The sequence below is a fragment of the Castor canadensis genome, chromosome 13 (assembly GCF_047511655.1).
Source record: "Castor canadensis chromosome 13, mCasCan1.hap1v2, whole genome shotgun sequence".
NCBI lineage: Eukaryota > Metazoa > Chordata > Mammalia > Rodentia > Castoridae > Castor > Castor canadensis.
The window spans coordinates 10,981,093-11,003,525 of NC_133398.1; the positions used below are offsets into that span (position 1 = coordinate 10,981,093).

General features: G+C 48.2%; 2 protein-coding genes across 7 annotated transcripts in view; one reads left to right on the top strand and one right to left on the bottom strand.

Moving 5' to 3' along the window:
* Psmb7 (proteasome 20S subunit beta 7) overlaps window positions 1–11,801 on the top strand; it is a 55,763-nt gene extending 43,962 nt beyond the window's left edge. Inside the window, exons 7-8 of the mRNA XM_020166573.2 lie at window positions 8,861–9,012; window positions 11,598–11,801. Coding sequence (XP_020022162.1) covers window positions 8,861–9,012; window positions 11,598–11,709 — 264 coding nt within the window. The 3' untranslated portion in view covers window positions 11,710–11,801. The remainder of the gene's footprint in view (window positions 1–8,860; window positions 9,013–11,597) is intronic.
* Window positions 11,802–12,847: 1,046 nt separating this feature from the next.
* The window catches only part of Nek6 (NIMA related kinase 6), a 74,318-nt gene continuing 64,732 nt past the window's right edge, over window positions 12,848–22,433 (bottom strand). For 5 of the 6 annotated variants that reach the window (XM_020166574.2, XM_074053235.1, XM_074053231.1 and 2 more), the window contains 2 exons: window positions 16,695–16,808; window positions 12,848–14,370 (listed from right to left, as the gene is read on the bottom strand). In XM_020166574.2, coding sequence (XP_020022163.1) covers window positions 14,260–14,370; window positions 16,695–16,808 — 225 coding nt within the window. In that variant the 3' untranslated portion in view covers window positions 12,848–14,259. The other variant, XM_074053232.1, reaches the window with a different exon arrangement.

Sequence of the window (22,433 nt, forward strand, 5' to 3'; positions counted from 1 at the left end):
TACCATGTCCCACCAGGAACATTATTATTGCTTACTATCCTGTCTCCTGCCTTTGGTATCTCCTCTCCTACTGCAGGTTAGAAAGGCACAACTCTAACGATGCTATTCTCTAGCTTAAAATTTTTGTGTCTTGCTGGGTGTGGTGTGCATGTCTGTAAACCCATCTACTCAGGAGGTGGAGGTGGGAGGATGGAGGTTCGATGCCACTCAGGCAAATTTAGTTGGAGACAGTATCTGAAAAACAAAGGAAAAAATGACTGGGGGCATGGCTCAAGTGGTGGATCATTTAAGAGACCCTGAGTTCAATCCCCAGTACCCGGAAAGTGTGTGTGTCAGGGCAACATGTCCTACCAGTGGTTAGGTAGAAGAAGAAGGCCTGGTGCTCTGGTCCATGAAATTCTCTGAGATTCAACACCAGAGAACTACTTACCCAACCACATCTTCTGCTGTCCTATTTTCATGGTTCTCTTCCTGCCACAGCACTTTTGCTTTTTGATTTGGATACCATTCAAGACTCAGCACAGGACCAGTGGAGGTCCTGCTTAGCAAGTGTAAGGCCCTGAGTTCAACCCCAGTACTGCAAGAACAAAAAAGACTCAGCCCAGCCCTCATCTGCACCCATGAAACCTTGAACACATATAGCTCTTCCCATGCTGTGGTAAGATTAACAATTCTCCCCTTGGGGCTTTGTACTCCTCCCAGGCACACACTCAGCCCAGCCCTCATCTGCACCCATGAAACCTTGAACACATATAGCTCTTCCCATGCTGTGGTAAGATTAACAATTCTCCCCTTGGGGCTTTGTACTCCTCCCAGGCACACACACCTTATCCCAGTGTACAACCCAGTCCGGTGCCTGCAGAGTGTGTTCACATCTGGGGATTAGTTCATGCTTGCCATGCTAAGCTGACCTGGACATGTCTGTCAGGGGTTTTGCATCATTTGAAGTTTGCTTCATTTGTGGCTGTCCTGAAACTTCCTAGAACAAGGGTACTTTATACTTCCTGGGATCTCATTCTCATCCTCATGAGGCAGAACCATGGAAAGAATGGTCCCCACATCAGCCTTGTACATGCACCTGCTACCTGGTGGTGGTAGCTTCTGGCCTCCAAGCTCTGGAGACAGGAAGGTGGGTAGGCATGAGTGAGCATAGCACTTCTGCTACTTCCAGACCTTGGCTTCAGTCTCCACTTCTGATAGCACTTGCTCTCCCTATATGGCGGTGTTGCTAGTACTGGCTGGTTTGGTATCTTTGTTGCAACCCGTGGAATAGATTCAAACAGTTTTCTCGGGACAGTCCTTTCAGTGTCTCTAGAAATTGACTGCCACCATTACCACTGGCTGTGTTGTTTCATAAGAGATTATTAAGATCTTATCAGTATCTGAATCAGCCTAGTTTTTATTTTAAGGATTGCTGAAGCATATCTCCCACTTTTTAAAAACCAGTCTTATGTGTGGGCTTTTTTTTTCTCTGATTACATTTGATTTAGTGCAGCCTTGGAAATATATATTTGTGTACACATATGCTGTGAACACTGATTTCTTCTCGTTGTGGAAAGCAATATGTTCTCATCTCTTTTGGTCCTTTTCCCTCTGGAAGCTTAGGTATTTTTCCTTCCATTCACAGATTCCAGCAAAACCACTTGCCCGCCACCAGTTTTCCTAATGGTGGAGTAAGGAAATAAGGCTTTGATGATGCCAGGCACTAACTGGGCACAAACTCCTGGCTCTTCTACTTGTACAGGCTGTGCACCTTTGGGTATCAGCCTTTCTGAGTTTGTGTCTTCACCTGGACAAGCAGATGAGGGCCTGAAGTGTGCTGCTCGGAGCTGATAGTTCTCTTGCACCCTTGTCTTTTTCCTCCTACCTAGAACTTGATAACAAGTTTGTAAAACCTGTGACAGAGGCATTCCTATCCTTTTATTCTTCCCCACTGCCCTTGTCCCTGTTCTTCCAGGGACAGCCTGTGGCTCAGAGAGTGTTTGTAATGCTCCAGATCTTTCCTCACTCTTGCCTGCCTTTTCTGGCCCATTGTGACTGTGGAGCCTCTCATGTCTTTTTTACCTGGCCTTGTGTTATGGCCATCTTTTTCTGTCCTTTGGTGATCTGGGATAGGCCCAGTTGTGGCCCCCCATTTTTGCTTAGAATGCCTAAGATCACTCCTGCACCCATAGCATGTTTTTCCTTCATTATTTGCATCACCCATATCTTGATGCACATGCACCCAGCTGCATCACACAGTAGCAGCACCACTGTGACCTTAAAAGGCACAATCTTTTTATCTGTTTTTGTTTTTGTTATTTTGAGATAGGGTGTCCCTGTGTAGCCTAAGCTGGTCTTGAACTTGACATCCTTTTGCCTCAGCTTCCCAGGTGGTGAGAGTGCTGGAATTACAGGTATAAACCATCACGCCTGGCTCACAGTCCACTTTCAAAGCGCAGTCACCACTCACTTCTGCTTTACCCAGCAGCTCCAACCAGACTCAGAGCTTGGATACCTTTGCTTTTGTCACACAACCCAGTATGAAAAACATTTAGGTTAGCTTTTCCAGTGTAAAAGATGAGCTCACATGGGATGCAAGAGGTTTGTGCAGGAAGCCTACTGCCTGAGGGGGGAAAGTGTTTTAAACACTTTTTCAAGCCCTTTAAATTTTATTCAACCATTAGCCATTAATGACTCCTTTTGGCTGCTTCATTGGTATAGTCAGAACTTCAACATGTCACCAGACTACTACAAAATATCATATTTAAGCTTCTTCCTCTCTGCTACTGTCTGAGTGGTCCCCAGTTGGGACTGTTGTAATTTCGGAATTAGCCCGTTTGGTATTGATCCATCTCATAATTTTGCCTTTAGTTTGGCAAAACTATACATGCATTTGAAATTATGGTTTGTTCTTCCATTTGTTGATATACATGCCTGGGATACCAAGAGAAAAAGGCTTGAAGTGGCACCACTGTGATGCAGAACTTTGGTCCTGTCCCCAGAGTAACAGAATTCATTATTACTTTTACTATTTTGTGGTGCTGGGGATGAAAGGCAGGGATATCCACATGGTAGTCAAGTGTTTTACCACTGAGCCACTCTCCCAGCCCAGAGCAGTGGAATTTTTTGATGTTTCAAATCAAAATGATAAAAGATAGTATAGGTTTTCTGAGGTGAATTTGGACTGCTTCAATTCTGTCAGTTAAATTTTGATTGAGAAATAAAAGTACTTATCATATATGTGTGTATATATATATATGTATAAAACATGCTATGAGATAATGTATATATCATAGATATTGTGGAATGGTAAATTCAAGCTAGTTAACATATGCATTACCTCATATATTTTTTGTGTGGTTGAAAACACATAAAACCTACTCTTGGCAGTTTTCAAGAAGATACATGATTATTATTATCTGTAGTTACCATGTGTACAGTACATCTCTTGAACTTGTTCCTCCTAACTGAAATTTTGTATTCTTCAACCAAGTCTTCCCAGTCCTCCCATGCGTGGATTCTACTGAGTCAGTTATAAAGGAGCAAATTGTTAAGAACTAAATGGAATTCAATGGCGATTCAGCAGTAAATAGAAAAATGGAAGGAAGCTGTGTGAGAGTTCAGCCATGATGCCATCCACATTCTTGTCACTCCTGTTGCCGCCCCCGCCCCCAGGGAACCCTGATTCTTGGTATCAAGGTGGGATGACAAGCAACACTTCTGGGGACTCTTTTGTGATCTATAAAACAGCAGAACCAGGGAGACCCTGTTCTTCATGACAAAAGACTGAATATTTCTTCCCTTTTGCACCCCTTATGCCAGCCAGCCTTTATATATCACTGGAGATATTTCTCAGCAAATAATCAGTTTTATTTCTTTTTAAATTCATTAATATTATTAGTTACAAATGAGTTGTTTCAAATGACTAGACAAAGCTGTATCTAGATAGTGTGTTAGGTTTTTAATCAAATATATATTTGATATTTTGCCCATTTCCATTGTAAGTAAAGCACTGTTTAATATGCATAACTCAACAAATTGTGGAGGGTTTATTTTAGGATAAATTTGGTGATGGACTGTTCAGAGTGCCCATTGGCTGACATGCCTACATTTTATTCTGGTGACATTGCCAATCTCAAAATCACTTTAGTGAGAAGAGGGATTTGATTGTAGCTGTAGACAAGAATAATGTAAAAAAGTTTCTTTGCGGTACTATTTTGGACTCGCACCGGAGTGGATGCCGAGGTAATCTATCAGTTTGTGAGTGTCTACAAAATGCAACTCTCCTGATAACAGGTTTAAAGTAAAGATTTAATACAGTCTCCATCTCCTGTGATGTTGCAGTGACAGTTTAAAACTCATTCTCTAAATCTCAGCAGACTTTATAGCTAGCTGTGGGCCAATATAAAGTTTAATAGCATTACAACACATAAATCATCTTTTAAAGATGCTACTAGTAGCTCCAATATTAAATGCAGACAATCGCCTGTGGTATAAATAATTTATCAAACACCATTTCAGATTAGCCTTCCATGCTGAGTTATTTATTTTAGGCTTTTCTGTACGATTCCTAAGGCACTTTTTGAAAGATCCATTACTGGTCAGTTTAATGAACTTGGGAGTGTGTTTTGTCCCCTCAAGCACTCGGGTACAGCTGTGGTGACCATTACGTGGCCGACGTGGACCTCTTTGTGCCTTTTACAAGTGCTGCCCATTTGTCATGTAGCGGTAAATGGAGCTGCACATTGGAGTCCAGGGACACATCGTGTGATGCAGTGATGGAGACAAACAGATAGCTCTATAAAGTGCTGCTTGTCACAGCTGACTTGTAGTACAGTACATCACTCTTATTGTAATCTCATTTAAGAAGCAGGGCTGGCTCGAGGGACTGATATTCCCAGTTAGTTTGGTCTTTGTAGCCATAAAGCAGGAAGTGTTCCTTTTATATTCTCTGAACTTTTAGGGAGTGTGCTTTGCTTGGATTAATTATTCCAGGAACTTCTCCATGGCAGTAGGTGCAGGTTTGTCAGCAGGCTTGTTTGGTTCCTTCTCCTCACTTGAGGTTTGATACAAGGAGTTGCTCCTTAGAGGTAATTTATGTTTTTAGGAGCCCTCTGGCTTTATTAAATAAGTTACTAGTTATTAAGCATCTGCTGTATGCCAGACACTAGATGTTTTGTGTACTTGATTTTTAATTTTTGCAGCAGTCCCGCAAACAGGATTTTAAACAAATTTTCCTACAGAGGAGGAAAATGAGCTTAGAGAGGCGAATTGACTTGCCTTACAGCAGTAAGAAGGAGACTGAGGATACAAATCCCATTTGCCTGGTTCCACATCTGCTAGATGACCTTGATCTGGGTTTCTGCATTGGACCTCATGGTGGTCTTTTGGTTGAATGTCTAAAGTAAAAGGAAGCTGCTCTTGTCCTGGAGGGCCATTTTTGTAGTAGCAGGATGTGTTCTTCCATCCAGCACACTGTATCTTGAGTCCCTTTGGGGCAGGCAGTGTATATCTACGAGCAGCTGACTGGGGGAGGATGCTGACCCAGCAGGGGTAAGCATCACAACCTGAGCCTGTGCTGCTCAGGACTGAGGGTACTCTGTATCTTCCAGAAAAGGGTGGGTCAGTTTCCTAGGATGTGTTCAGTGTTTCCTGAATTTATTATGGGCCAGAGAAATAAAAATGTGTTTTCTTCACTTCTTGCCTTTAATTTGTGGTTTTACTTGATAGTTTTCTTAAATATTTGGTAGCACGTGTTAATGACAAAAGTTGTTTAATTGCTAAATTTCATTATAAGGAAAACAACATGAATAGTGGTATGTTTGCCTATGTGTCTAGAATTCTGTTTATGGAATACTATAAGACAACATTCAACAAGCAGTTTCTGGAATATAATAAGTCTGGAAATATTTACTGAAGATATTAACTATGTAAATAATGAGTGAACATGGTCATTTCCAATCTCCTTGTGCTTTGAGGGGTTTTGGTGGTGAATGGAAGAGCATGTGAAAAAAGACCTTTCATGTTAATACTGAACTGACACTCCATTGTGGAAATGTTACTTCAGCCTGGTTGAGAGTAGTTGAAGGCCCTTAGAATGGTAGGCTGGGTGTTTTGGGAAACACAGTGCTCCCTATTCTGTAATGGAAATGACTGCCAGAAGAGTTGCTGGTTGACCTAAAGAGAAATTGGCAACCATCATCCTTTTAAACTTCCCCATGTGCCAAAGCTTTGTGATAGGGAGTGTCACAGCCCCTAATCAGTGCACTATTGTCCCTGACTAGTGAAGAGCCTCAGTCCAAGGAAAATTAATTATGAACTGGCTCTGCAGTCCAATGGACCTGTTTTACTGTTTCCTGTTTATTAGCTGTGTGACCCTGGGCAAGTCATTGGCTCCTTCTCATCAATAGTTTATAGTTGGGGTTAGGAGTAAACAGAATAATGATTGTCAAAGTGCCTAACTCAGTAACTCAGTATTTGGCTTGTTATAGTAGGTGCTTAGTGAATGTAAGGTTAATTCCATCTCGTAACATCTTCAGTCTTATGTATAGGGTTGGGGGGGAGCAGAATGAATGGTAGAAGATATTGTAAGATTTTCTTCCCTAAGGAGTTGTCTTCCCTAGAATTAGTGGAGAATAATGTTTTTCTAAATATTAAAAGCCTTTGCACTTAACGCACATATAGTTTTATAAATAAATCAAACTGTACACAATACATTTCACCGTTTGCACTTTCTTAAAGTTTTATTGGTTATCGACTTCCATTACAGAATATTTGCAGAAAAGGAAGACTTGCTGCACTGTCAGCATTGTCAGCAGTCTGATTTCTATGTGCACAAATTGGTTGACATCAGATGCGCATGTCTAGTATCATATGTTTCAGGATCCTCTAGATCTCCCTCTCCCTCAAAATAAAACCATTTGGTATAATTAAGATCTGCAGTCCTAAGTGCTACCTGCAGGATTTGAGATGTTCATGAGGTACTGTTGGCAGACTCAAGGCACCAGCAGCAATGATGAGAAAAGACAAAGAAAATGGCTCAGTGGTAGAAAAGAGAAGGAGCCCAGGAGTAGGGGAGTAAGCAGGGTACTTCCATCGTGCATGCGTGCGTGTGTGCATCTAAGGGTGCTTAATAGGTGAAGCAAGTTGGAATGAGGTTGATTTTGTTAAGTGGGTGGTTGGGTTTGATTGTCTGTGTGGGAGCAGCAGCAGTAGCAATCTCCTTAGCTAAGGAGTTATCTTTGCTACCACTTTTACTTATATAACTTTTGAGGGACTGTTGAGAATCCCAAGAGAAGAGGTCTTGATTAGAGAATCCTGCTGGAGTGAACTCTTACAAGGCTGTGCATGTACTACAGAGTAACTGGCTTCTTTGACCTCATGAAGGTGCTGCTCAGGAAGTGAAAAAAACTGGTAGATAAAGATTAAAACCCCAAGGCCTCCTGTTCTTAGGCTGAATGCCCTACTTCCTTCAGATCCTTCTTTATCCTGCTGAGTCTGTAGAGGGCACTCTGTCACTGGTATCCCACGTTGGCTTGGGCAAGCAGAAAAGCAGGAGTCCTTCAGGGTTCAGCTCTCACAACTTAAAGCTAGCAAATCCTGCTCTTCAAGGTTCTCAGGCCAGATTTGGGGCAGGGAGCCTGTTTTTCTGGAAGGCTGTTACTGGGATGAACTGTTTTGTTCAGCCAGCCTGTGTCTGGGCCCTCGTGCCCTGGCAGATAGGGATGTGGCTGCAGCATAAGCTACATTCCCTTCTTTAAGAAGTTGGCGCATTTGTGTCCTTGTTGCATAAAGGGCTTGAACTCCGTGATCACCAGGTCCTGCCCTGTTGCTTGCCAGTGCACTGCTGTTTTCTGAGTGGCACAGCCTGGACCATAGCACTCCTTGAAGCTTTGCTGAGCTTATTGGTATTACCATAGTTCCTATTCAGCCTTTAGCCCTCATCATGCCTTGTGAGTTTCTCAGGTCTGATTTCTATGCTGGACTTTGATGTCTCCAAAGAGTGGGGACTTTGCGCCCTCATCCACCTCTGTGGCCCTAGCTCCTAGCACAGAACTTGGCACATGATTGGCTTTCTCAACTAAGAAAACAATTAATCCATCTGTCCACTTATTCATCAGTCACCACTGGGAACTTAGACTTGCTGCTTCAAGGAAGAGTAAAAGAATGAGTAATTCAAAGGAAGGAGTCACTTCAGTGTTGTAGGCTTATTAGTGGGAGGAGATAAATTCTCTTGGGAAAGAGGACCTACCCTTGGCTCTGCCAACATTTTCCCATAACTGTGTTTTGACCTCATAATACTGACTTTATTGTGTTACTGAAAAGTAGGTTTCAGCCATTGTTAGATATTTTTGATCAACAAATTAATTAGTCCCTGAAAACACCTGTTTTTTGTTAATAAAGTTTTATTGGGACACAGCAATTGCCCTTTATTTATGCATTGTTTATGACTGTTTTGTGTCACCCGTGGTAGGTTGAGTAGTTGCAGAAAAGACTGAGTATGTTTACAAAACCTAAACTATTTACTGCCTGGCTCTTTACAAGAAGAGTTTACTGATGCTTGTTTTAGATGATAAATGTTATCAGCCCACAGTTCCCAGTTTTGTGGTGACTATTGACAGGAAGCAGTGTGATGAAGAGGGGGACATGCAGAAGGTTTGAAAGGCCCAGACCTCCACCTCAGAACTTCTGGGGCCTGACAAGTTTTTTTTAAAGCCATTGATGTTCTTTGAGATCTTTTCTTCAAAATAGGTGTTGAAAACACTGTATAGCCCCCAGAGATTTTGCACATCACCTGTGAAAGCACTTTTTGGGCTTCAGAGCCAACCCATAGCTTGATATGAACAGCATACATTATGTCTGCCTTTCCTTTTCTCAGGAGGAGGAAGCCAAAAAGCTAGTGAGCGAGGCCATTGCAGCTGGCATATTCAATGACTTGGGGTCTGGAAGTAACATTGATCTGTGTGTCATCAGCAAGAGCAAGCTGGACTTTCTGCGCCCATACTCAGTGCCCAACAAGAAGGGGACCAGGTAAGTGAAGGGGATGACACAGCTGTATGGCCACCCTTGATATCTCCATGGCATTTGGACTAGGCTTTCTGGATTCCTTCCCACATTGAAAGCCTTATTTCCACACCAGCCTTATACAACAGACCTTTGAGTCTGTGCGTGTTTGTGACCACAGGCTGCTGTGAGGTGTGGAGAAGTGATTTAATCTGTCAAGTCTTGGCAGGAGAGGTGGAGTGGGCCCAGAAAAGAGTTCTAGGCTGCGAGTTGGGGAGGAGAGTTGGTTTCAGCCATCTCTATCCATTCTCAAGTGTCATAGAATTCTCTGAATTGCGAATGGAATTCTGTGAGGTGTGGGTTTCAGGACAGTCAGCCTGCAGCTTTTTTTCAGGCTGATCCAAGGCATGTTAGAGGTTCTAAACTGGTGGCTAGGAGCCTGTGTGTGTTGGCCTTGGGATCTACTGGTGTTTGCCATGTAGAGGGAGTCTAGCCCATGGCATGTTCTGCTGCATAGGCACCTTGTATGTGGTGGCTGGAATGTGCACAGGTGAGCAGCTCATGGGCAGTTAGTTCCTCGTTCCTCCTGGGTATCCAGCTGCTCAACCACTGTGTGGCTACCGAGCTCCGCTTCTAGCACATTCACTTGAGTGAGGTGAATCATTGTCTGTGACCTCTGCCACTTCCTCTGAGCTCCCCAGTCAGGCCACTCCCCGCTGCAGAACTTCTGCTCCAGATTGAGGAGTGAGTCACAAGGAAGGACCGGCCTTTAGAAGCAGTGGAGCTTTGCTGCAGTCTGCCACACATGGTAGGGTGGGTGCCTGGGAAGGCTGATGATGGGTTTGGTAGCTTTGAACATTCAGCTCCCTGTGTTTGAAATGGAGCTAGGCTAGGTGATCTTCTGAGGAACCCATGAGGTTCCTGGGGCCTTGCATAGGAGGGGAAGCAGCCATTCAAGCATAGAACCCTGTTAAGAGAGCCAGCTTATCTGTGCTCCCTGAGCACAGGAACCTGACTGTGCTGCAGGCTACCATGTGAATGGAGCAGGTCCTTGGGGAAGAGGGACTACGAGAGGGGAGGGCTTCTACTCCATCCAGATGGAACAGTGTCCCGGGTGAGAATTCTCAAAGGCACATGAGCCTTTAAGAAGTAGTGTTTGTGCAAAAGGGAGAGGGTAGCAAACACAAGAGAACAGAAATGACACAACCTAGTGGGTTAGGGTATAGCTCAGAGGTACAACACCTGCCTAGCACATGTGAGGCCCTGGTTTCCATTCCCAGCACTGAAGAAAAAACAAAACAAAATACAGATCTTCTGGGCTAGCTGGGCAGTTTACACTGGTTATGAGGAGGCAGGGCGGGTAGGGACAGTAGCCTGCTCTCTGGGGGAAGTGCCCTGGGGCAGAGGACCTGCAACAGCAGTGTCCACACTTTGCAGTCTGTCACTTTCTTGGCCAGAGACTGATGGCATCACTACCTGGTTGCAATCTCCCCAGCGAACAGCAGGTTGTGGCAGAGGCCTGGGCAGGCATCTTGTGCCTCACGCCAGCATGGACCTTGCCTTATACATTCCCATTCCTGCAGTGAAGGGGTTCATTTCCACACCTCTCAGAGACATGGGGTGCCATTCAAATGAGTCAGGCACTGGGATGCTTGACTCTGAGGTTGCAGTGCTACCAGGGGCCCAGCATGGTGAGGACTGAGAGACATCAAACCTACAGGGGACACTGAAGGACAGTTTGAAAAGGCGCAGCTCCTCATGTCCCTTCAGAGAGTGTGGCACGGCGGGAAGTCTTTGCAGAAGGAAAGGCAAGCCTTCTTTCTGCCCTAGCTCCTGAAACTGACACGGAACTCTTCTAGATGCCCTTCTTTTTCTGTTTCCGGCTCTTTCTTGTAGTCCAAGTAGCATTTGAGAGCACATGTTTTCCAGAACATGCGTAGGGCACACCCAGCAGCCACATGCCAGGTTGACATAAGTACTGTTCCAGCTGGGGACAGAACAGAGGGAAGGTTGACTTGGTGGTGCTATTTGACTGTGGCCTCAGGGTAAGAGTTAAGGTTAACATATGTATCTGATGGGCCGCCTTGTGCTCAGAGGAATGTGTTCAATGCCCTAAAGGAAGCAGGTATTTGTATGTCCTGGTGATCACCTGCTGTGTTCCTGCAGGGGATAGGTAACATTTTGTGTCTTGAGAGAGTAGTCTAAAGGGACAAGCCAGGAGGCTGACCATGCTGTTTGCACTGTTGATGTTTCTGGTGATTACAAAGAGTAGGAAGCAGCAGAAGAATGGTGTCTATATTTTAGTGGGAGGCTGCGGTTGGTGGGGTGGGAGGAGACTTGAGCACTGGATGCCATTTGTATTCTCTCTTATGTGCCTTATGTCTCTACCACGCATTCCATTTTACAGCATTTGGAAGCTGAAGAAAGGGATCCTTGGGAGAGTTGACCACCCACTATCCCCTGCCATAGGCCAGCTCTATAGAGCTGGAGTTGGGGGAGCCAGCTCTCCAGTCCAGCCTGCTCTGCCACTTGCCCAGAGCACTTGTTCCTCTCTGCAGCTCTTGGGCTGGCACCTATGGATAGTCTTAACCATACTTTTTTTCTCTCTCTAGGTTTGGCCGGTACAGGTGTGAGAAAGGGACCACTGCAGTCCTCACCGAAAAAGTCACCACCCTGGAGATTGAGGTGCTGGAGGAAACCGTCCAGACAATGGACACTTCCTGAACGGGGCTGGGGGTAACTGCTTATTGCTCTGAAGTGTGAGGGCATTCGAGCCCCCAAATGAAGCTCAATAAAAAAAATTTAAAAAATGAAAACCACAGTAGGTGGCTCAGGTCTAGGGACTGTGTGGTTTGGGGGCCACTAAGGACCATTGACCTGGCCTCCCTTTCAGGCTCTTAATGCCTCCCTTAACCAGTTGGGTGAGGGTCAGCATGTGGTTGTCCTGAAGCAAACCAGGCCTCCTCTGTGGCCAGAAGCCAGATTGGGTTATTTTGATTCTTCAAGTGAACATTTGTAAGCCAACCCATGTTCCTTACCAGCCTGCGGTCCCAGCAGTCAAGTAGGAAAGCCATGTCAAAGATGACCTTTGTGCCAGGTGCCCTTGTCTTGCACCTATAATCGTAGCTACTTGGGAAGCCAAGATCAGGAGGGGTTGCTGTTTGAGGCCAGCCTGGGTAAATAGTTTGAGAAACCCAACTCCAAAATAACCATATTAAAAGGGGACTAGAGGTGTGGCTCAAGTGGTAGGGTGCCTGAGTTCACACCCTAGCACTGAAAAAAAAAAAAAAAAAAAAAAAAGCCTCCCCATTTGAGTTCTCAGGCACTGCTCAGCTCTAAGGACAGTTGGCTTTAAAATAGCTACATGGGACTGGTGAACTCTACTTTGGCCAGTTTCTAGAAATCAAAGGAATGTTTTTGGGTTTGTTCTTTTGTAGTAATGAGGACATGATCACTTTATACACCTTCAGGCTGGTAAATGGTGGAAGCTGTATGGGAATCTGGTGGTGTGCAGAAAGCAAATTCATTGGTGTACCAAGACTGTGTCAAAGGCAGACAAGGATCTCTGAGAGCCAAAAACAGCTTTGACTGGGGTTAGCCCAGTCTGAGACCGGCTTCTCGTGAAAACTGCTGGAAGTAGGGAGAACGATGGAGTTATTGAGGGCGGCAGGTTGGCTGATGATTATCAGAGTTATTTGGGGAGCTTAAAAAAAAACTCCAGGATTACTCAATTTCTGGAGCCTGACAAGTTTTTTCAGAGGCTCCTTAATAAATTGTGCTGCTGACATGTGTTAGGTTATGGATCCACCAGTTCAAGGGACAACATTCTGAAGCAGTGTTAAAACCATCCCCAACTTGCTCATCCCAGAAGCAGCTCCCCGCCACAACCTGTTTTATTTCAAATGTGGAGAACATGTGCAGAGCAGAGGCTGCATCTAGAGCCCAACAGCATCTCACAGGCTCAGCTTGGAGACAGTAGTGGCCAGATGGGGTTTTCCAGGGCAGCCTGGGTGGAGAGTTTGCCCAGCTAGCTAGATGATTGTCAGGAAGCATGTGACAAGACACCAGAGGTGCTGAGCTGTCACCAAGTCAGTGATGACACAGTAGAATGTTTGAGGATTAACTTGACTTAATCAAAACAAAATTCAAAGTACTTCCTCCAGAGCTTGAGTTTCCTTAAATTCACATTTATAAATTAGTCTTCACAGTTAATCCTATTTGGGAACAAGAAATAAGTGAACATATTTCTGCTTTCCTACACATCATATAGTTAGACTTTTAATTCTTGGCTTGTGTGGTCCATGGACTTAAGCTTTCAGAAGGGGTGACTGGTTGCCACTTTTGGATTACTTGCAATGTGCTAGCTAACTTGCGTCATTTATTTCAAATTCTGTCAGCAACCTGGAAGGTAAATACTATTAGTATTTTTACAGATGAGGAAACTAAGGCTCAGAAAGGCTAAGAAATATGCCCAAGGTCACACTAGGAAGTTTCAGAACCTGAATTTGTAAAGAATAGCCGTAAGGCAAAGCCCTTAGAATTTTCTTGTAGCACATGCTTCCTTCCATGGAGGAAAACCCATAACACTGATCATAAAATGAGCCCACATTTCAGAGTTCCTGGCACACCATGGGTTCCGGAGATGGTGAACCCGAATGCAAGCAGGACCCTCCTGACTTTCAGGTACCATTTGCCTCACGAAGCTCCATGCCCGATGCTGGGTTCTCCTTATTGTTCTCACTCAACAAGTTGTTATAAAACAAAGAGAAAATATTCCTGAAATCTCTACTCTACTTAAACAATTATTTCCACTTTATCCCTTTACAACAGAGTAAATTAAGCACACAGCTTGACTGGAAAGATACTAAGAACTAAACTGAACTTGCTGCTAATAGTTTGCAAAGGCTTACCACACCAATCACTGGCTCCTGCAAGTCTCCTGTCAGCGTGGACCTGGATAAGTCTTGGAAAGAATCACCCAAAGATTCACATTACAGTCCAGACACAAGGTGGGGCTTCAGCGGCTGCTGAATCACCCATCCTTATTAACAACCCAGCTGAGACTGTCCACAATAGTTCAAAGGACTTTGGAATTGACCATAGCCTTACTGCTCTGAATTCAGCTCAGTTGCAAAGGCAGGCTGCCCTGGAGAGCTTGCTGAAGCCTCCTGTCTCAAGCTGTCCAGGCTCCCAGGTGCCACTTTGGTGGGGAGAGGGGGAGGACTCAAGTAAGGCAAGATGGTGTTGGCTTTGTAAGGCATGGCGTATCCATGTTCAGGTGCTGGACATCCAGACGTGCATCTGTTTGGCGACCTGGTGTACATAACTGATGTCTGGTCTCTGGTCAGGGTCAGGGTAGATACACATACTGACCAGTTCTCGAAGCTGTGAAGGAGAGAGCGGTTCCTGTTATTCTTAAGAAAGAGCCTAGTGAGCACTTCTGTCAGCATCAGCACATTTAATTCTTAAAGCACCTTGAAGATGGTACTGTCATTCCCATTGGAGGTGAAGAATGTTTGTAAGGGTAACTGATGAGTACAATCACATAGCTCCCCAGCAATAGCCAGGACCATTCCTAGGCTTGTCTGGCGGCAAAGGCCACACTTTGAGATTCTGAGAATGGTTACCTCCAAGTAATTTTGAACTTTAAACTGTATGCTTTTGGGCAAATTTGTGTGAGAGTGCAGGTGTCTTGTTCACATGTGTGTCTTCTGTCAATCACGCAGAGGCCCAAACCAGAGGACAAAACTGAAGGGAAGGGCTTATTGATCATAATAAATGCATTAACATGCAGCAGGGCTGCAGTCTGTTCACCCCCTGGCCTCCTCATTGTGCTCATGAAAGACGGTGCTTTTAATTATACAGACACTGAAGGCTTTGCCCGCCTGGGGTGGGGGAGGGGTACTTGAGCCTCTGATCACCTCGCGTTCTGATAGCCCGGGTGCCAATTATTTTAATGGTAATTAAAATAATGACCTTAAGAAGCCTGTGTCTTAACTTGTCTGGCTAGGCTCACTGCAATGTTTTCCATTTAAATACCTGCTGCTGGAGGCGCTGGTGGGCCTGTAGGTCCTGAGCAATAGCAGGGATGGGAAACCTGCATAGGAGAGGGCCCCAGTGGGCTCAGTAGCCAGTCTGGGGAAGGCAAGAGGGACATCCTGGGGGCCCAGCCTGGTTTCCTGCACATGAGAGGCAGCTGCACAGGGCTTACTCTTAATTTGTCTTGAGTGTCTCCTCATCTTTGCCTGACCTTGTTGGGATTTCACTGCTTTGTAAACACTGGGGAGCCCCTGAACAGATGACTGGAGTGAGCAGTACGCTTGTACACCCCTGGGGTAGCCATGGATGAGACTGTACTTTCCTGAAGTGTATACTTCTTGGGGAGGTAGCTATAGCAGGTGAATAATAACCCAAAAACTCCAGATGAAGGTGAAGTCTGTGGTCATACAGTTAGCTGGGTGATACAACTTCTAAAAAATGGGGTGTGCTGAGGGCCTCTGGTGCTAAGCAGCACTGTCCTGGAGCTGATGACAACAGGAGTATTGAGTGGAGGAGACAGAATGTCTGACACCAGAGAGAAGGGTGAGACTGGGGCATTCATTTCAGCTTCGTAAGTGAGACAGGGATGACGGTGCCCATTTGTGGCCTGGCACAGAGGCACAGAGGAGGTGTCATTTGTATGGAAAGGAACAAGCAAATGCACTGTGAACTTTGTCAAGAAATGTAACTTTTCCCTTAATTGCCAACCTGCCCTCTAGAGCATAAATACTTCCTCTGAAGATGCTCATGAGAACTTTGCAAGCCACTGGGGCAGAAACCTTGAGAGGAGGATGCTACACAACTCCCTGGACCTGTGCGTCTGTTCTTTCCAACTTGGGGTGGCACAGCCAGCAGCCTCAGTGTGCAGGCTGAGGGCCAGGAACAGAGGGAGCTTGGAGCATATGTGGTACACATAACCTACCTCAGTGTACAAGATGCTCCTTGCAAAGCCTTAGCCCCACTGGCCAGTGGGCCCTGTACAAACAGGTTGGCACTGCAGGTAGGTGCAAGATCGTCTGGGGTCAGATTGTACCCCGCTATATGCAAACTAGGTCACCTCAGGCAAGTTCTTCAGTCCCTGTGGGTGTTTCCTCAGTGCTAAGACAGAGAGGAGTCATTCCCCATGGCAAGTATAAATGCCAGTGGTTATTACTGTGAGGCAGTGGCCTAAGGTAATACATGAGAGAGATGTATTTGAGCCCTGTCTACACAGTGGTGGATCTGAGGAAAATGGCATTCACACACAGCCAGTGATTGGCACAGTCCAGTGCCAGGCCTGTCAGAGTCTGTGTCTAAAGCCTCTGCACTGGTATAAAATGTAAAAACAAAACAAAATAAAAAAAACCCTAAGATGTGACTTAGGCCTTTTACAATAAGCAGGCCACCATCCAGCCTGTGTACTGTGGTTCCCTGTCATGGGAGCAGAGAGGCAGCCATGGTGGTCTGGGGGCCCGTGGCTCTGCTACTTCCTGCTCTGTGGCTGGTTCCTGGGACCTAGCCTTGGGACTCGGGGTGGTGAGCCTCAAACCTGAAAGAGAGTTGGGAGCCAAGCAGCAATGTGCCTGTGTTGCACTCGCCTGCCCCAGCCCTCACTGTGTGCTTGGGAACTGCCCGCTGTGGAGCTGTGTTGGCATCCGGGGTGCCAGGCCAGGCCTCCGGCTTCAACTCACCTTCTCAGAGTAGTGCTCTCCTGGGAGAGGCGGGTAGTCGCACTGCTCTATCTTCTGGCAGAGGGAGAAGAGGTTCATTTTATCTCCATAGAAGGGGCTTTGTAGAGCGGCCATCTACGAGGGGAGGGGGACAACAGATGAGGTCAGCCTGGAAGCCCAGAGGAATCTCTCTGGGTTGGGGTAGGGGCTTTCTGCAGTCCTCACTGCAACAACTGTCCATCAGGAAGTTGGAATTGCATGAACAGTTGGGGTCCAGGGTTTCCGTAAGGAAGGGGCAGCTGAATCCTAAGGACACAGCCTCCACCTCACTTGAGCCTCAGCTCCCTAGGACTGACTGGTCAGGAACGTGTAGTGGGTGCTACAGGCACTGTGTTAGGCTCTGTGCCTATGAGGCACCATCTTGTTTATCTAAAAAGCAATTCCTAAGGCCCTTCAGGGAGGGTGCTGCCTAAGACACTCCTTTAGGGAACTTCACCTACCTAAGGAGGAATGTTGGGGATTTAGGGTGCAGTGTGGCCGCCCTTGCCTGCCCACTGTAGAGCTGCTGCCTGGAAGATGGACGCCCAGTTGTTGGGGGCTGGAGGCTCTATTTCAGGGAAGCTCCAGGGTGGGAGGGAAGTGCCTGCTCTACAGTCAGCCTTATGTGCAGGCTGCCAGGTCCCTGCTCTGCACTTGTTTTGTGTGTCTGGCTCTTAGTCTCACCTGTAAAAGGTGGAGGCCTCAACCTGCAGGGTGTGGTGAGGCTGGCACATGGAGGGGTTATGGCTGGCCAGCTGAGCTGCAAGCTCCTGCACCCTCTGATGAGGCCCTGAAGGGAGTCTGGCTGCTGGGGAAGAGCAGAGTGACAGTGGATTCTCTCACCCAGTCAGGGGACTGCCAGGCCTCCCAGATGCCCGGCTCCACCACTGAGGGCACTCATGGAGGTCTTCAGAAGGGCTACGGCAGGAGCCATGGGTGGCTCCAAAAGCAACGGTGGTAGCCCAGCATGGCACCCGCCAGCCCCATCTGCTGATTAATCTGTAATGGGATTCACGTGCTTCCTGTCATTCCTGCTCACTCCCGCCTACCACCAAACAACAGCCCAGTGCCTCCTACTAATGAGGTGCCATCAGGTAATTGTGCCCGTCTGTACATTTGGCTCCGACTCCCTTCCCAGGAGCCAGGCTGTCAGGGCCTCTGCCCTGGCTTGCTGGCCGAGGGCTCCTAAGCCCCTGCATTGGTAAGCCTTGCATTGGCACACCTAAGGGATCCTCATTCTACCCCATGCCCATAGGGTGGGCCAAAGAGCCCTACCTTAGGGCAGGTGGAGCCTTTTTGGTTAGCTTCCTGGTCCACATCCATCCCACCTCTGTTCACGTCTGGGAATGAGTGGTCCAGTGCCAAGCCCAGAAGGCCCCAGGGAGGGGCTGCCTTAGGTCGGCAGTTAGCCTCCAGGGAGGCAAGCAGCATTTCCTGGGACCCAAGTCCAGCAATCTGCCCTGGGCAGCACCTGTGGGCCCAGGTGCCAGGACACAGTACAGCACCTCAAGGAGGGTGTGTAGGGTAACTGCTCTCTTCTGTTGACAGGGCTCGGGCTCCTCTGTGGAGCACTGTGTGTGTCTGGACCTTAAATCCTGCCCTGGCAGGAAGACTTCCACTCAGTGGGGGAGTAGCTAAGGCCTTATCCACTCCAGGGGCTGCCAACCTAACCTGGAGCTGGCTTTACCATGGAGTCTGCACAATGGTGTGACCAGGGTTAATTGGGCCATTTCAAAATGACATCTTTTGCCCTAGCAGATAGCAGTTGAGGCTCCAGGGTGGTCACCTGAAGTGACCTGGTGGCCTTCTGTTCAGGATAGACAGTGTTGAAGGGTGGCCCCTGGTTTGGTTGCCTTTCAGCAGGCCAGTCTGATCTGATTTTCTTAAACCTGGCTGCTTGGGACTCCAAAGAGGCCTCAGAAAACTGAGGGGGCCATGAGACCTCATATCTTTCCTCTCCTTCAGACCTTCTTTCTATTCTCTCTGGCACCTGACCCACATCATTTTAGAATACCTTTCAGCACAGGCTTCTCATCCCCAACTGCAGGTTCCGGCTGCCGGCTGTGGGCCTTCTACCCAGATCAGGGCAGCAACTGTGAAGGAACCTCGGGGGCTGCTGATGGCACTGGGATTAGAACAATCACTTGAGACTGTGAGAGCTCCTCGCACTGGCCCAGCCTCTAAACGTTGCTGTTTGTGCTGATGCTGGTTACCTTGTTAGAACTGCCAGAGCCACGACTGTCAGTGCTGTGCCTCACATACAAAACTTTTCCTCCCTGGGGTGACTGGGGTGACACATAGCCAAGGAAAAGAGGGCAGGTGGGCACCTGCTCTGCCAGGAGGGCTCAGAAAGACTGGTATGGAATTGGAGATGTCAGCGGGAGAAGGGGGATCCGACTTCAGCCAGGACAGCAACTGCATCTGCTTCCCACCTGTCAGGGCCCCATTGTCACCCTGCATCTTCCAAGCATCTCGACTCAGAGGCAACGGGCCATACAGCCTGCAGCCCTGTTCCCTGAGGGGGGGGCTCCCAGGCCATTCCACTGCTCAAGCCAGAATTCCAGAACAGCTCTTGTACCAGGCACAACCGGCCTCCCCCTGCCCCATCTCTTGCTGGTCTCTGTCCTAATGGGTCCCTGCTGAGGGGCCTGGCACCAGGTGAGCCAATTCCTTCAGCCTTATGTTCAGAGCTGAGCTCTTGTGTCAGTAAATAAATTCTCAGCCCAGGTGGCCTGCTGGGTTGCCTCCACAGGGCATGCTGGGTAATGAAAATAAAGCACTGTGCTTCCAGTATGGCCATGCCTGGCCTCTGCCAGCTGAGAGGGACCACTGTGCCCACCAGCCCTGCTAAGGACCCTCCTTGCAGCCTGGCCCCAGGGTGGTCAAGGGCATGTTTCTCCCAAGGCTGTCCTCTTCAAGGCAGACTCTGTTCTCTCACCTCTCTGGGGGCTGGGGGCGGGGGAGGGGGTGGACTGGTGGTTCCTCACTAGCTCTGGATCAACAGGTGACCTGAGGAGGCGCTTGGCAGTAGGCATCTGGATGCCCAGGTTTTGAACGGGGACAAGGTGTGCTCAACAGTGGCCCCCAAAGACATCCACAGCCTAATCTTTGGGCCCAGTGAACGTCACCTCACATGGCAGGTGGGGCTTCACAGTTGTGATTAGATTTAGGATCCTTGGATGGGGAGATCACCCTGGACTGTGCAGGTAGTCCCCACGTAACCACAAACACCCCAACAGAGGGAGAGGGAGGCTGAGGAGATGTGCTGGTAGAAGCAAGAGACTGGAGTCATGGAGTGCCTGTTCAGTTTTCCCTGGAAAAGGCAAAACAACAGATCTGCCCCAGAGCCTCAGGAAGGACCCAGTCCTGCCGACGCCTTGACTTCAGTTCCAGGCCCCTTCAGACCTGCAAGAGAATCAATTCACATGGCTGGAAGTCACGAGCACTGTGGGCCTCTGTTAGAGCCGCTGGGGGTTTGAGACTTCCGATCCATGCTTGGGTTCAGGTGTGGTGGCCTGTTTCTCGGGGGAAGGTTTTCTCTGTGCGCCATTGCAGTCTGGCATGTGCTCCACGAACCCATGCGGCACGTGAATCTTCAATCGTGGAGTGGGGTTGGAGGGGGCCCTTGTCACAGCTCCTCAGGCTGGCGCCCTGGGAAGACACCACAGGCCGCCTTGAGGGAGGCTGTGGCCGGCCGTGACTGCGGGACATCTCCTGCCAATTACCACAGCTCTGGGCCCAGATGCGCCCCTCCCTATCTGCTGGGAAAACAGCCCTGCTGCGAGTGGGAGGGGTGGCGGCTTGGGCAGAGCCTGCCTACACCCATGAGGAGCTGGCCCGGAGGCCCCAGAGGCCTGGCCCTCTCTCTCCCAAGGAGGGCCCAGGGTCATTAGGTTAAATCAGTGCCTGTGTCCCCAGGGATGTGTGATCCCTGCAGTTCTTGATTGATTAATGTCATTGGCTTCCCACTGCCAATAAGTCCCTCCTTGGCCACAAAACCCAGCACACTATCAACAAACCAATCAACCCATGGCCCAATGCTGGAGCCTCTAAGGTGGATGTCACCTCATCAGACACAATGTTTAGGTGTTTAGGACAAGAACTCGGAGCTGGTGGGCCTGCCTGGCCACAGGCCTAGTATGGATTGGGGCGTGTCTGCTTCTGAGTTGCTGAGACAAAGGCTTGGCCCGGGAACAGGAACAGGGCTGCGAGTGAAGCCTTGGCATAGCAGAGGGAGGCAGCTGTCACCATCCCCCACCAAGACCCGGCCCTGGGGAGATGCGCACAGCTCTCCTCCCAGCCTGGCTGGCCTGTGTTTGTTTATGTTCAGAGAACTTCACAGCTCTTAGGGGGCAGGAAATAGCTTCTCAAAACACAAAACATGGAGTGGAAAGAAAAGGAAAAGCCATCTGGACTAGGGACAATATATACGAGGACAGGAGGACAAAGAAGAGTCTCTCCATGGGATAGAAGCTGAGCCGTACTGAGGCTTCCTGCTGGCCAAAGCAAAAAGGGAAACGTGGCATGTTGTAGGGGCCTCACCCCAGAGGTGGGAGCAAATGCCAGCTGCTCAGCTCACACCTGGTCAGGAGGTTTGTGGCCAGGCCCAAGGGCCTCCTCTGAGCCAGGCACCTCACCTGTGGGGCAGGGGGCTGATTTGCCCCAATCCCTCAGGGGGGTGAGTGCCACAGTTGTGACTTGGAACTCTCATCCTTCTGACCAGGCTGGGCTTCTGCTGGGCACCTGTATCTTGTCCCCTAGATGGGCTTTAGGAGACCCAGAAGAGCTGGCCCTACCCGTGACACCTGTGGGTGATGCCCACTAGAAGGTCTGATCCTCCTCAGACCCCAGGCCCTAGCCTCTTCCTGACATCCTGCAGAGTCCTGCAAAGAGGACATGCCTGCTGCATTGCTGACCATCCCAGCCTGACTCACCCACAGACCTTTACAGTGACACTGGGGGTTACCCACGTCTGCTGACCTCTAGGAGAGGGGCCCAAGCACCCATGTCACAAGGACCCCATCTCCAGCCATGCCTTTCAGGTGTGAGGCTGGAGTGCAGCTGAACAGCAGCACCGCACAGCAAAAAGACAAAATGCAGGATTGGTTCTTAGGAATCATACCACTGGCTCAAAAAGAGACTGTGAAGTCTAAATCTTGCAAAGGGGTCAGAGTTTTGACACAGAGAGTTCATCTGGGATGCAGGGAAGAGAAATCCCACTGCCAAGATACTCTGCCTGTTCCTCAGGCTGACGCAGGACTATGGAGCAACTATGGGGCAATTCAGAGTCCACCATCCCCAGGAAGCAAAAGAGTCAGTTTCTTTGGTTGTGGACAAAACATCATTGCACCCACTGGATACTACCCTGGGTGTCACTGGCATACACTGTCCCTAGTCACATCAGCTCGCTAATGAGGTTATTTGGCTTCTCAGCTTCTAGTCAGCCCACCCCCTCCCCACCACCAGCAAAAATAATCAAGGTTTCTGCTCTAAAACCAAGGCCCTTTCCTGTCTGTCATTTCACGTGTTGGAGGGATCTGACATGGACAGATGACCACGATCCCCATCTCATAGTTGGGGAGATGGGGCAAGACCATCCTTTAGTGCCCAGCATGGGTCCAGGCCAGGGGTTGGGAGGATATAGCCACTGACTTGGATGCACGAGAGAGCCTGGGCCTCCCTTCTGCTTGCTGACTGCATAGAATCGTGGCCGCGAATGGC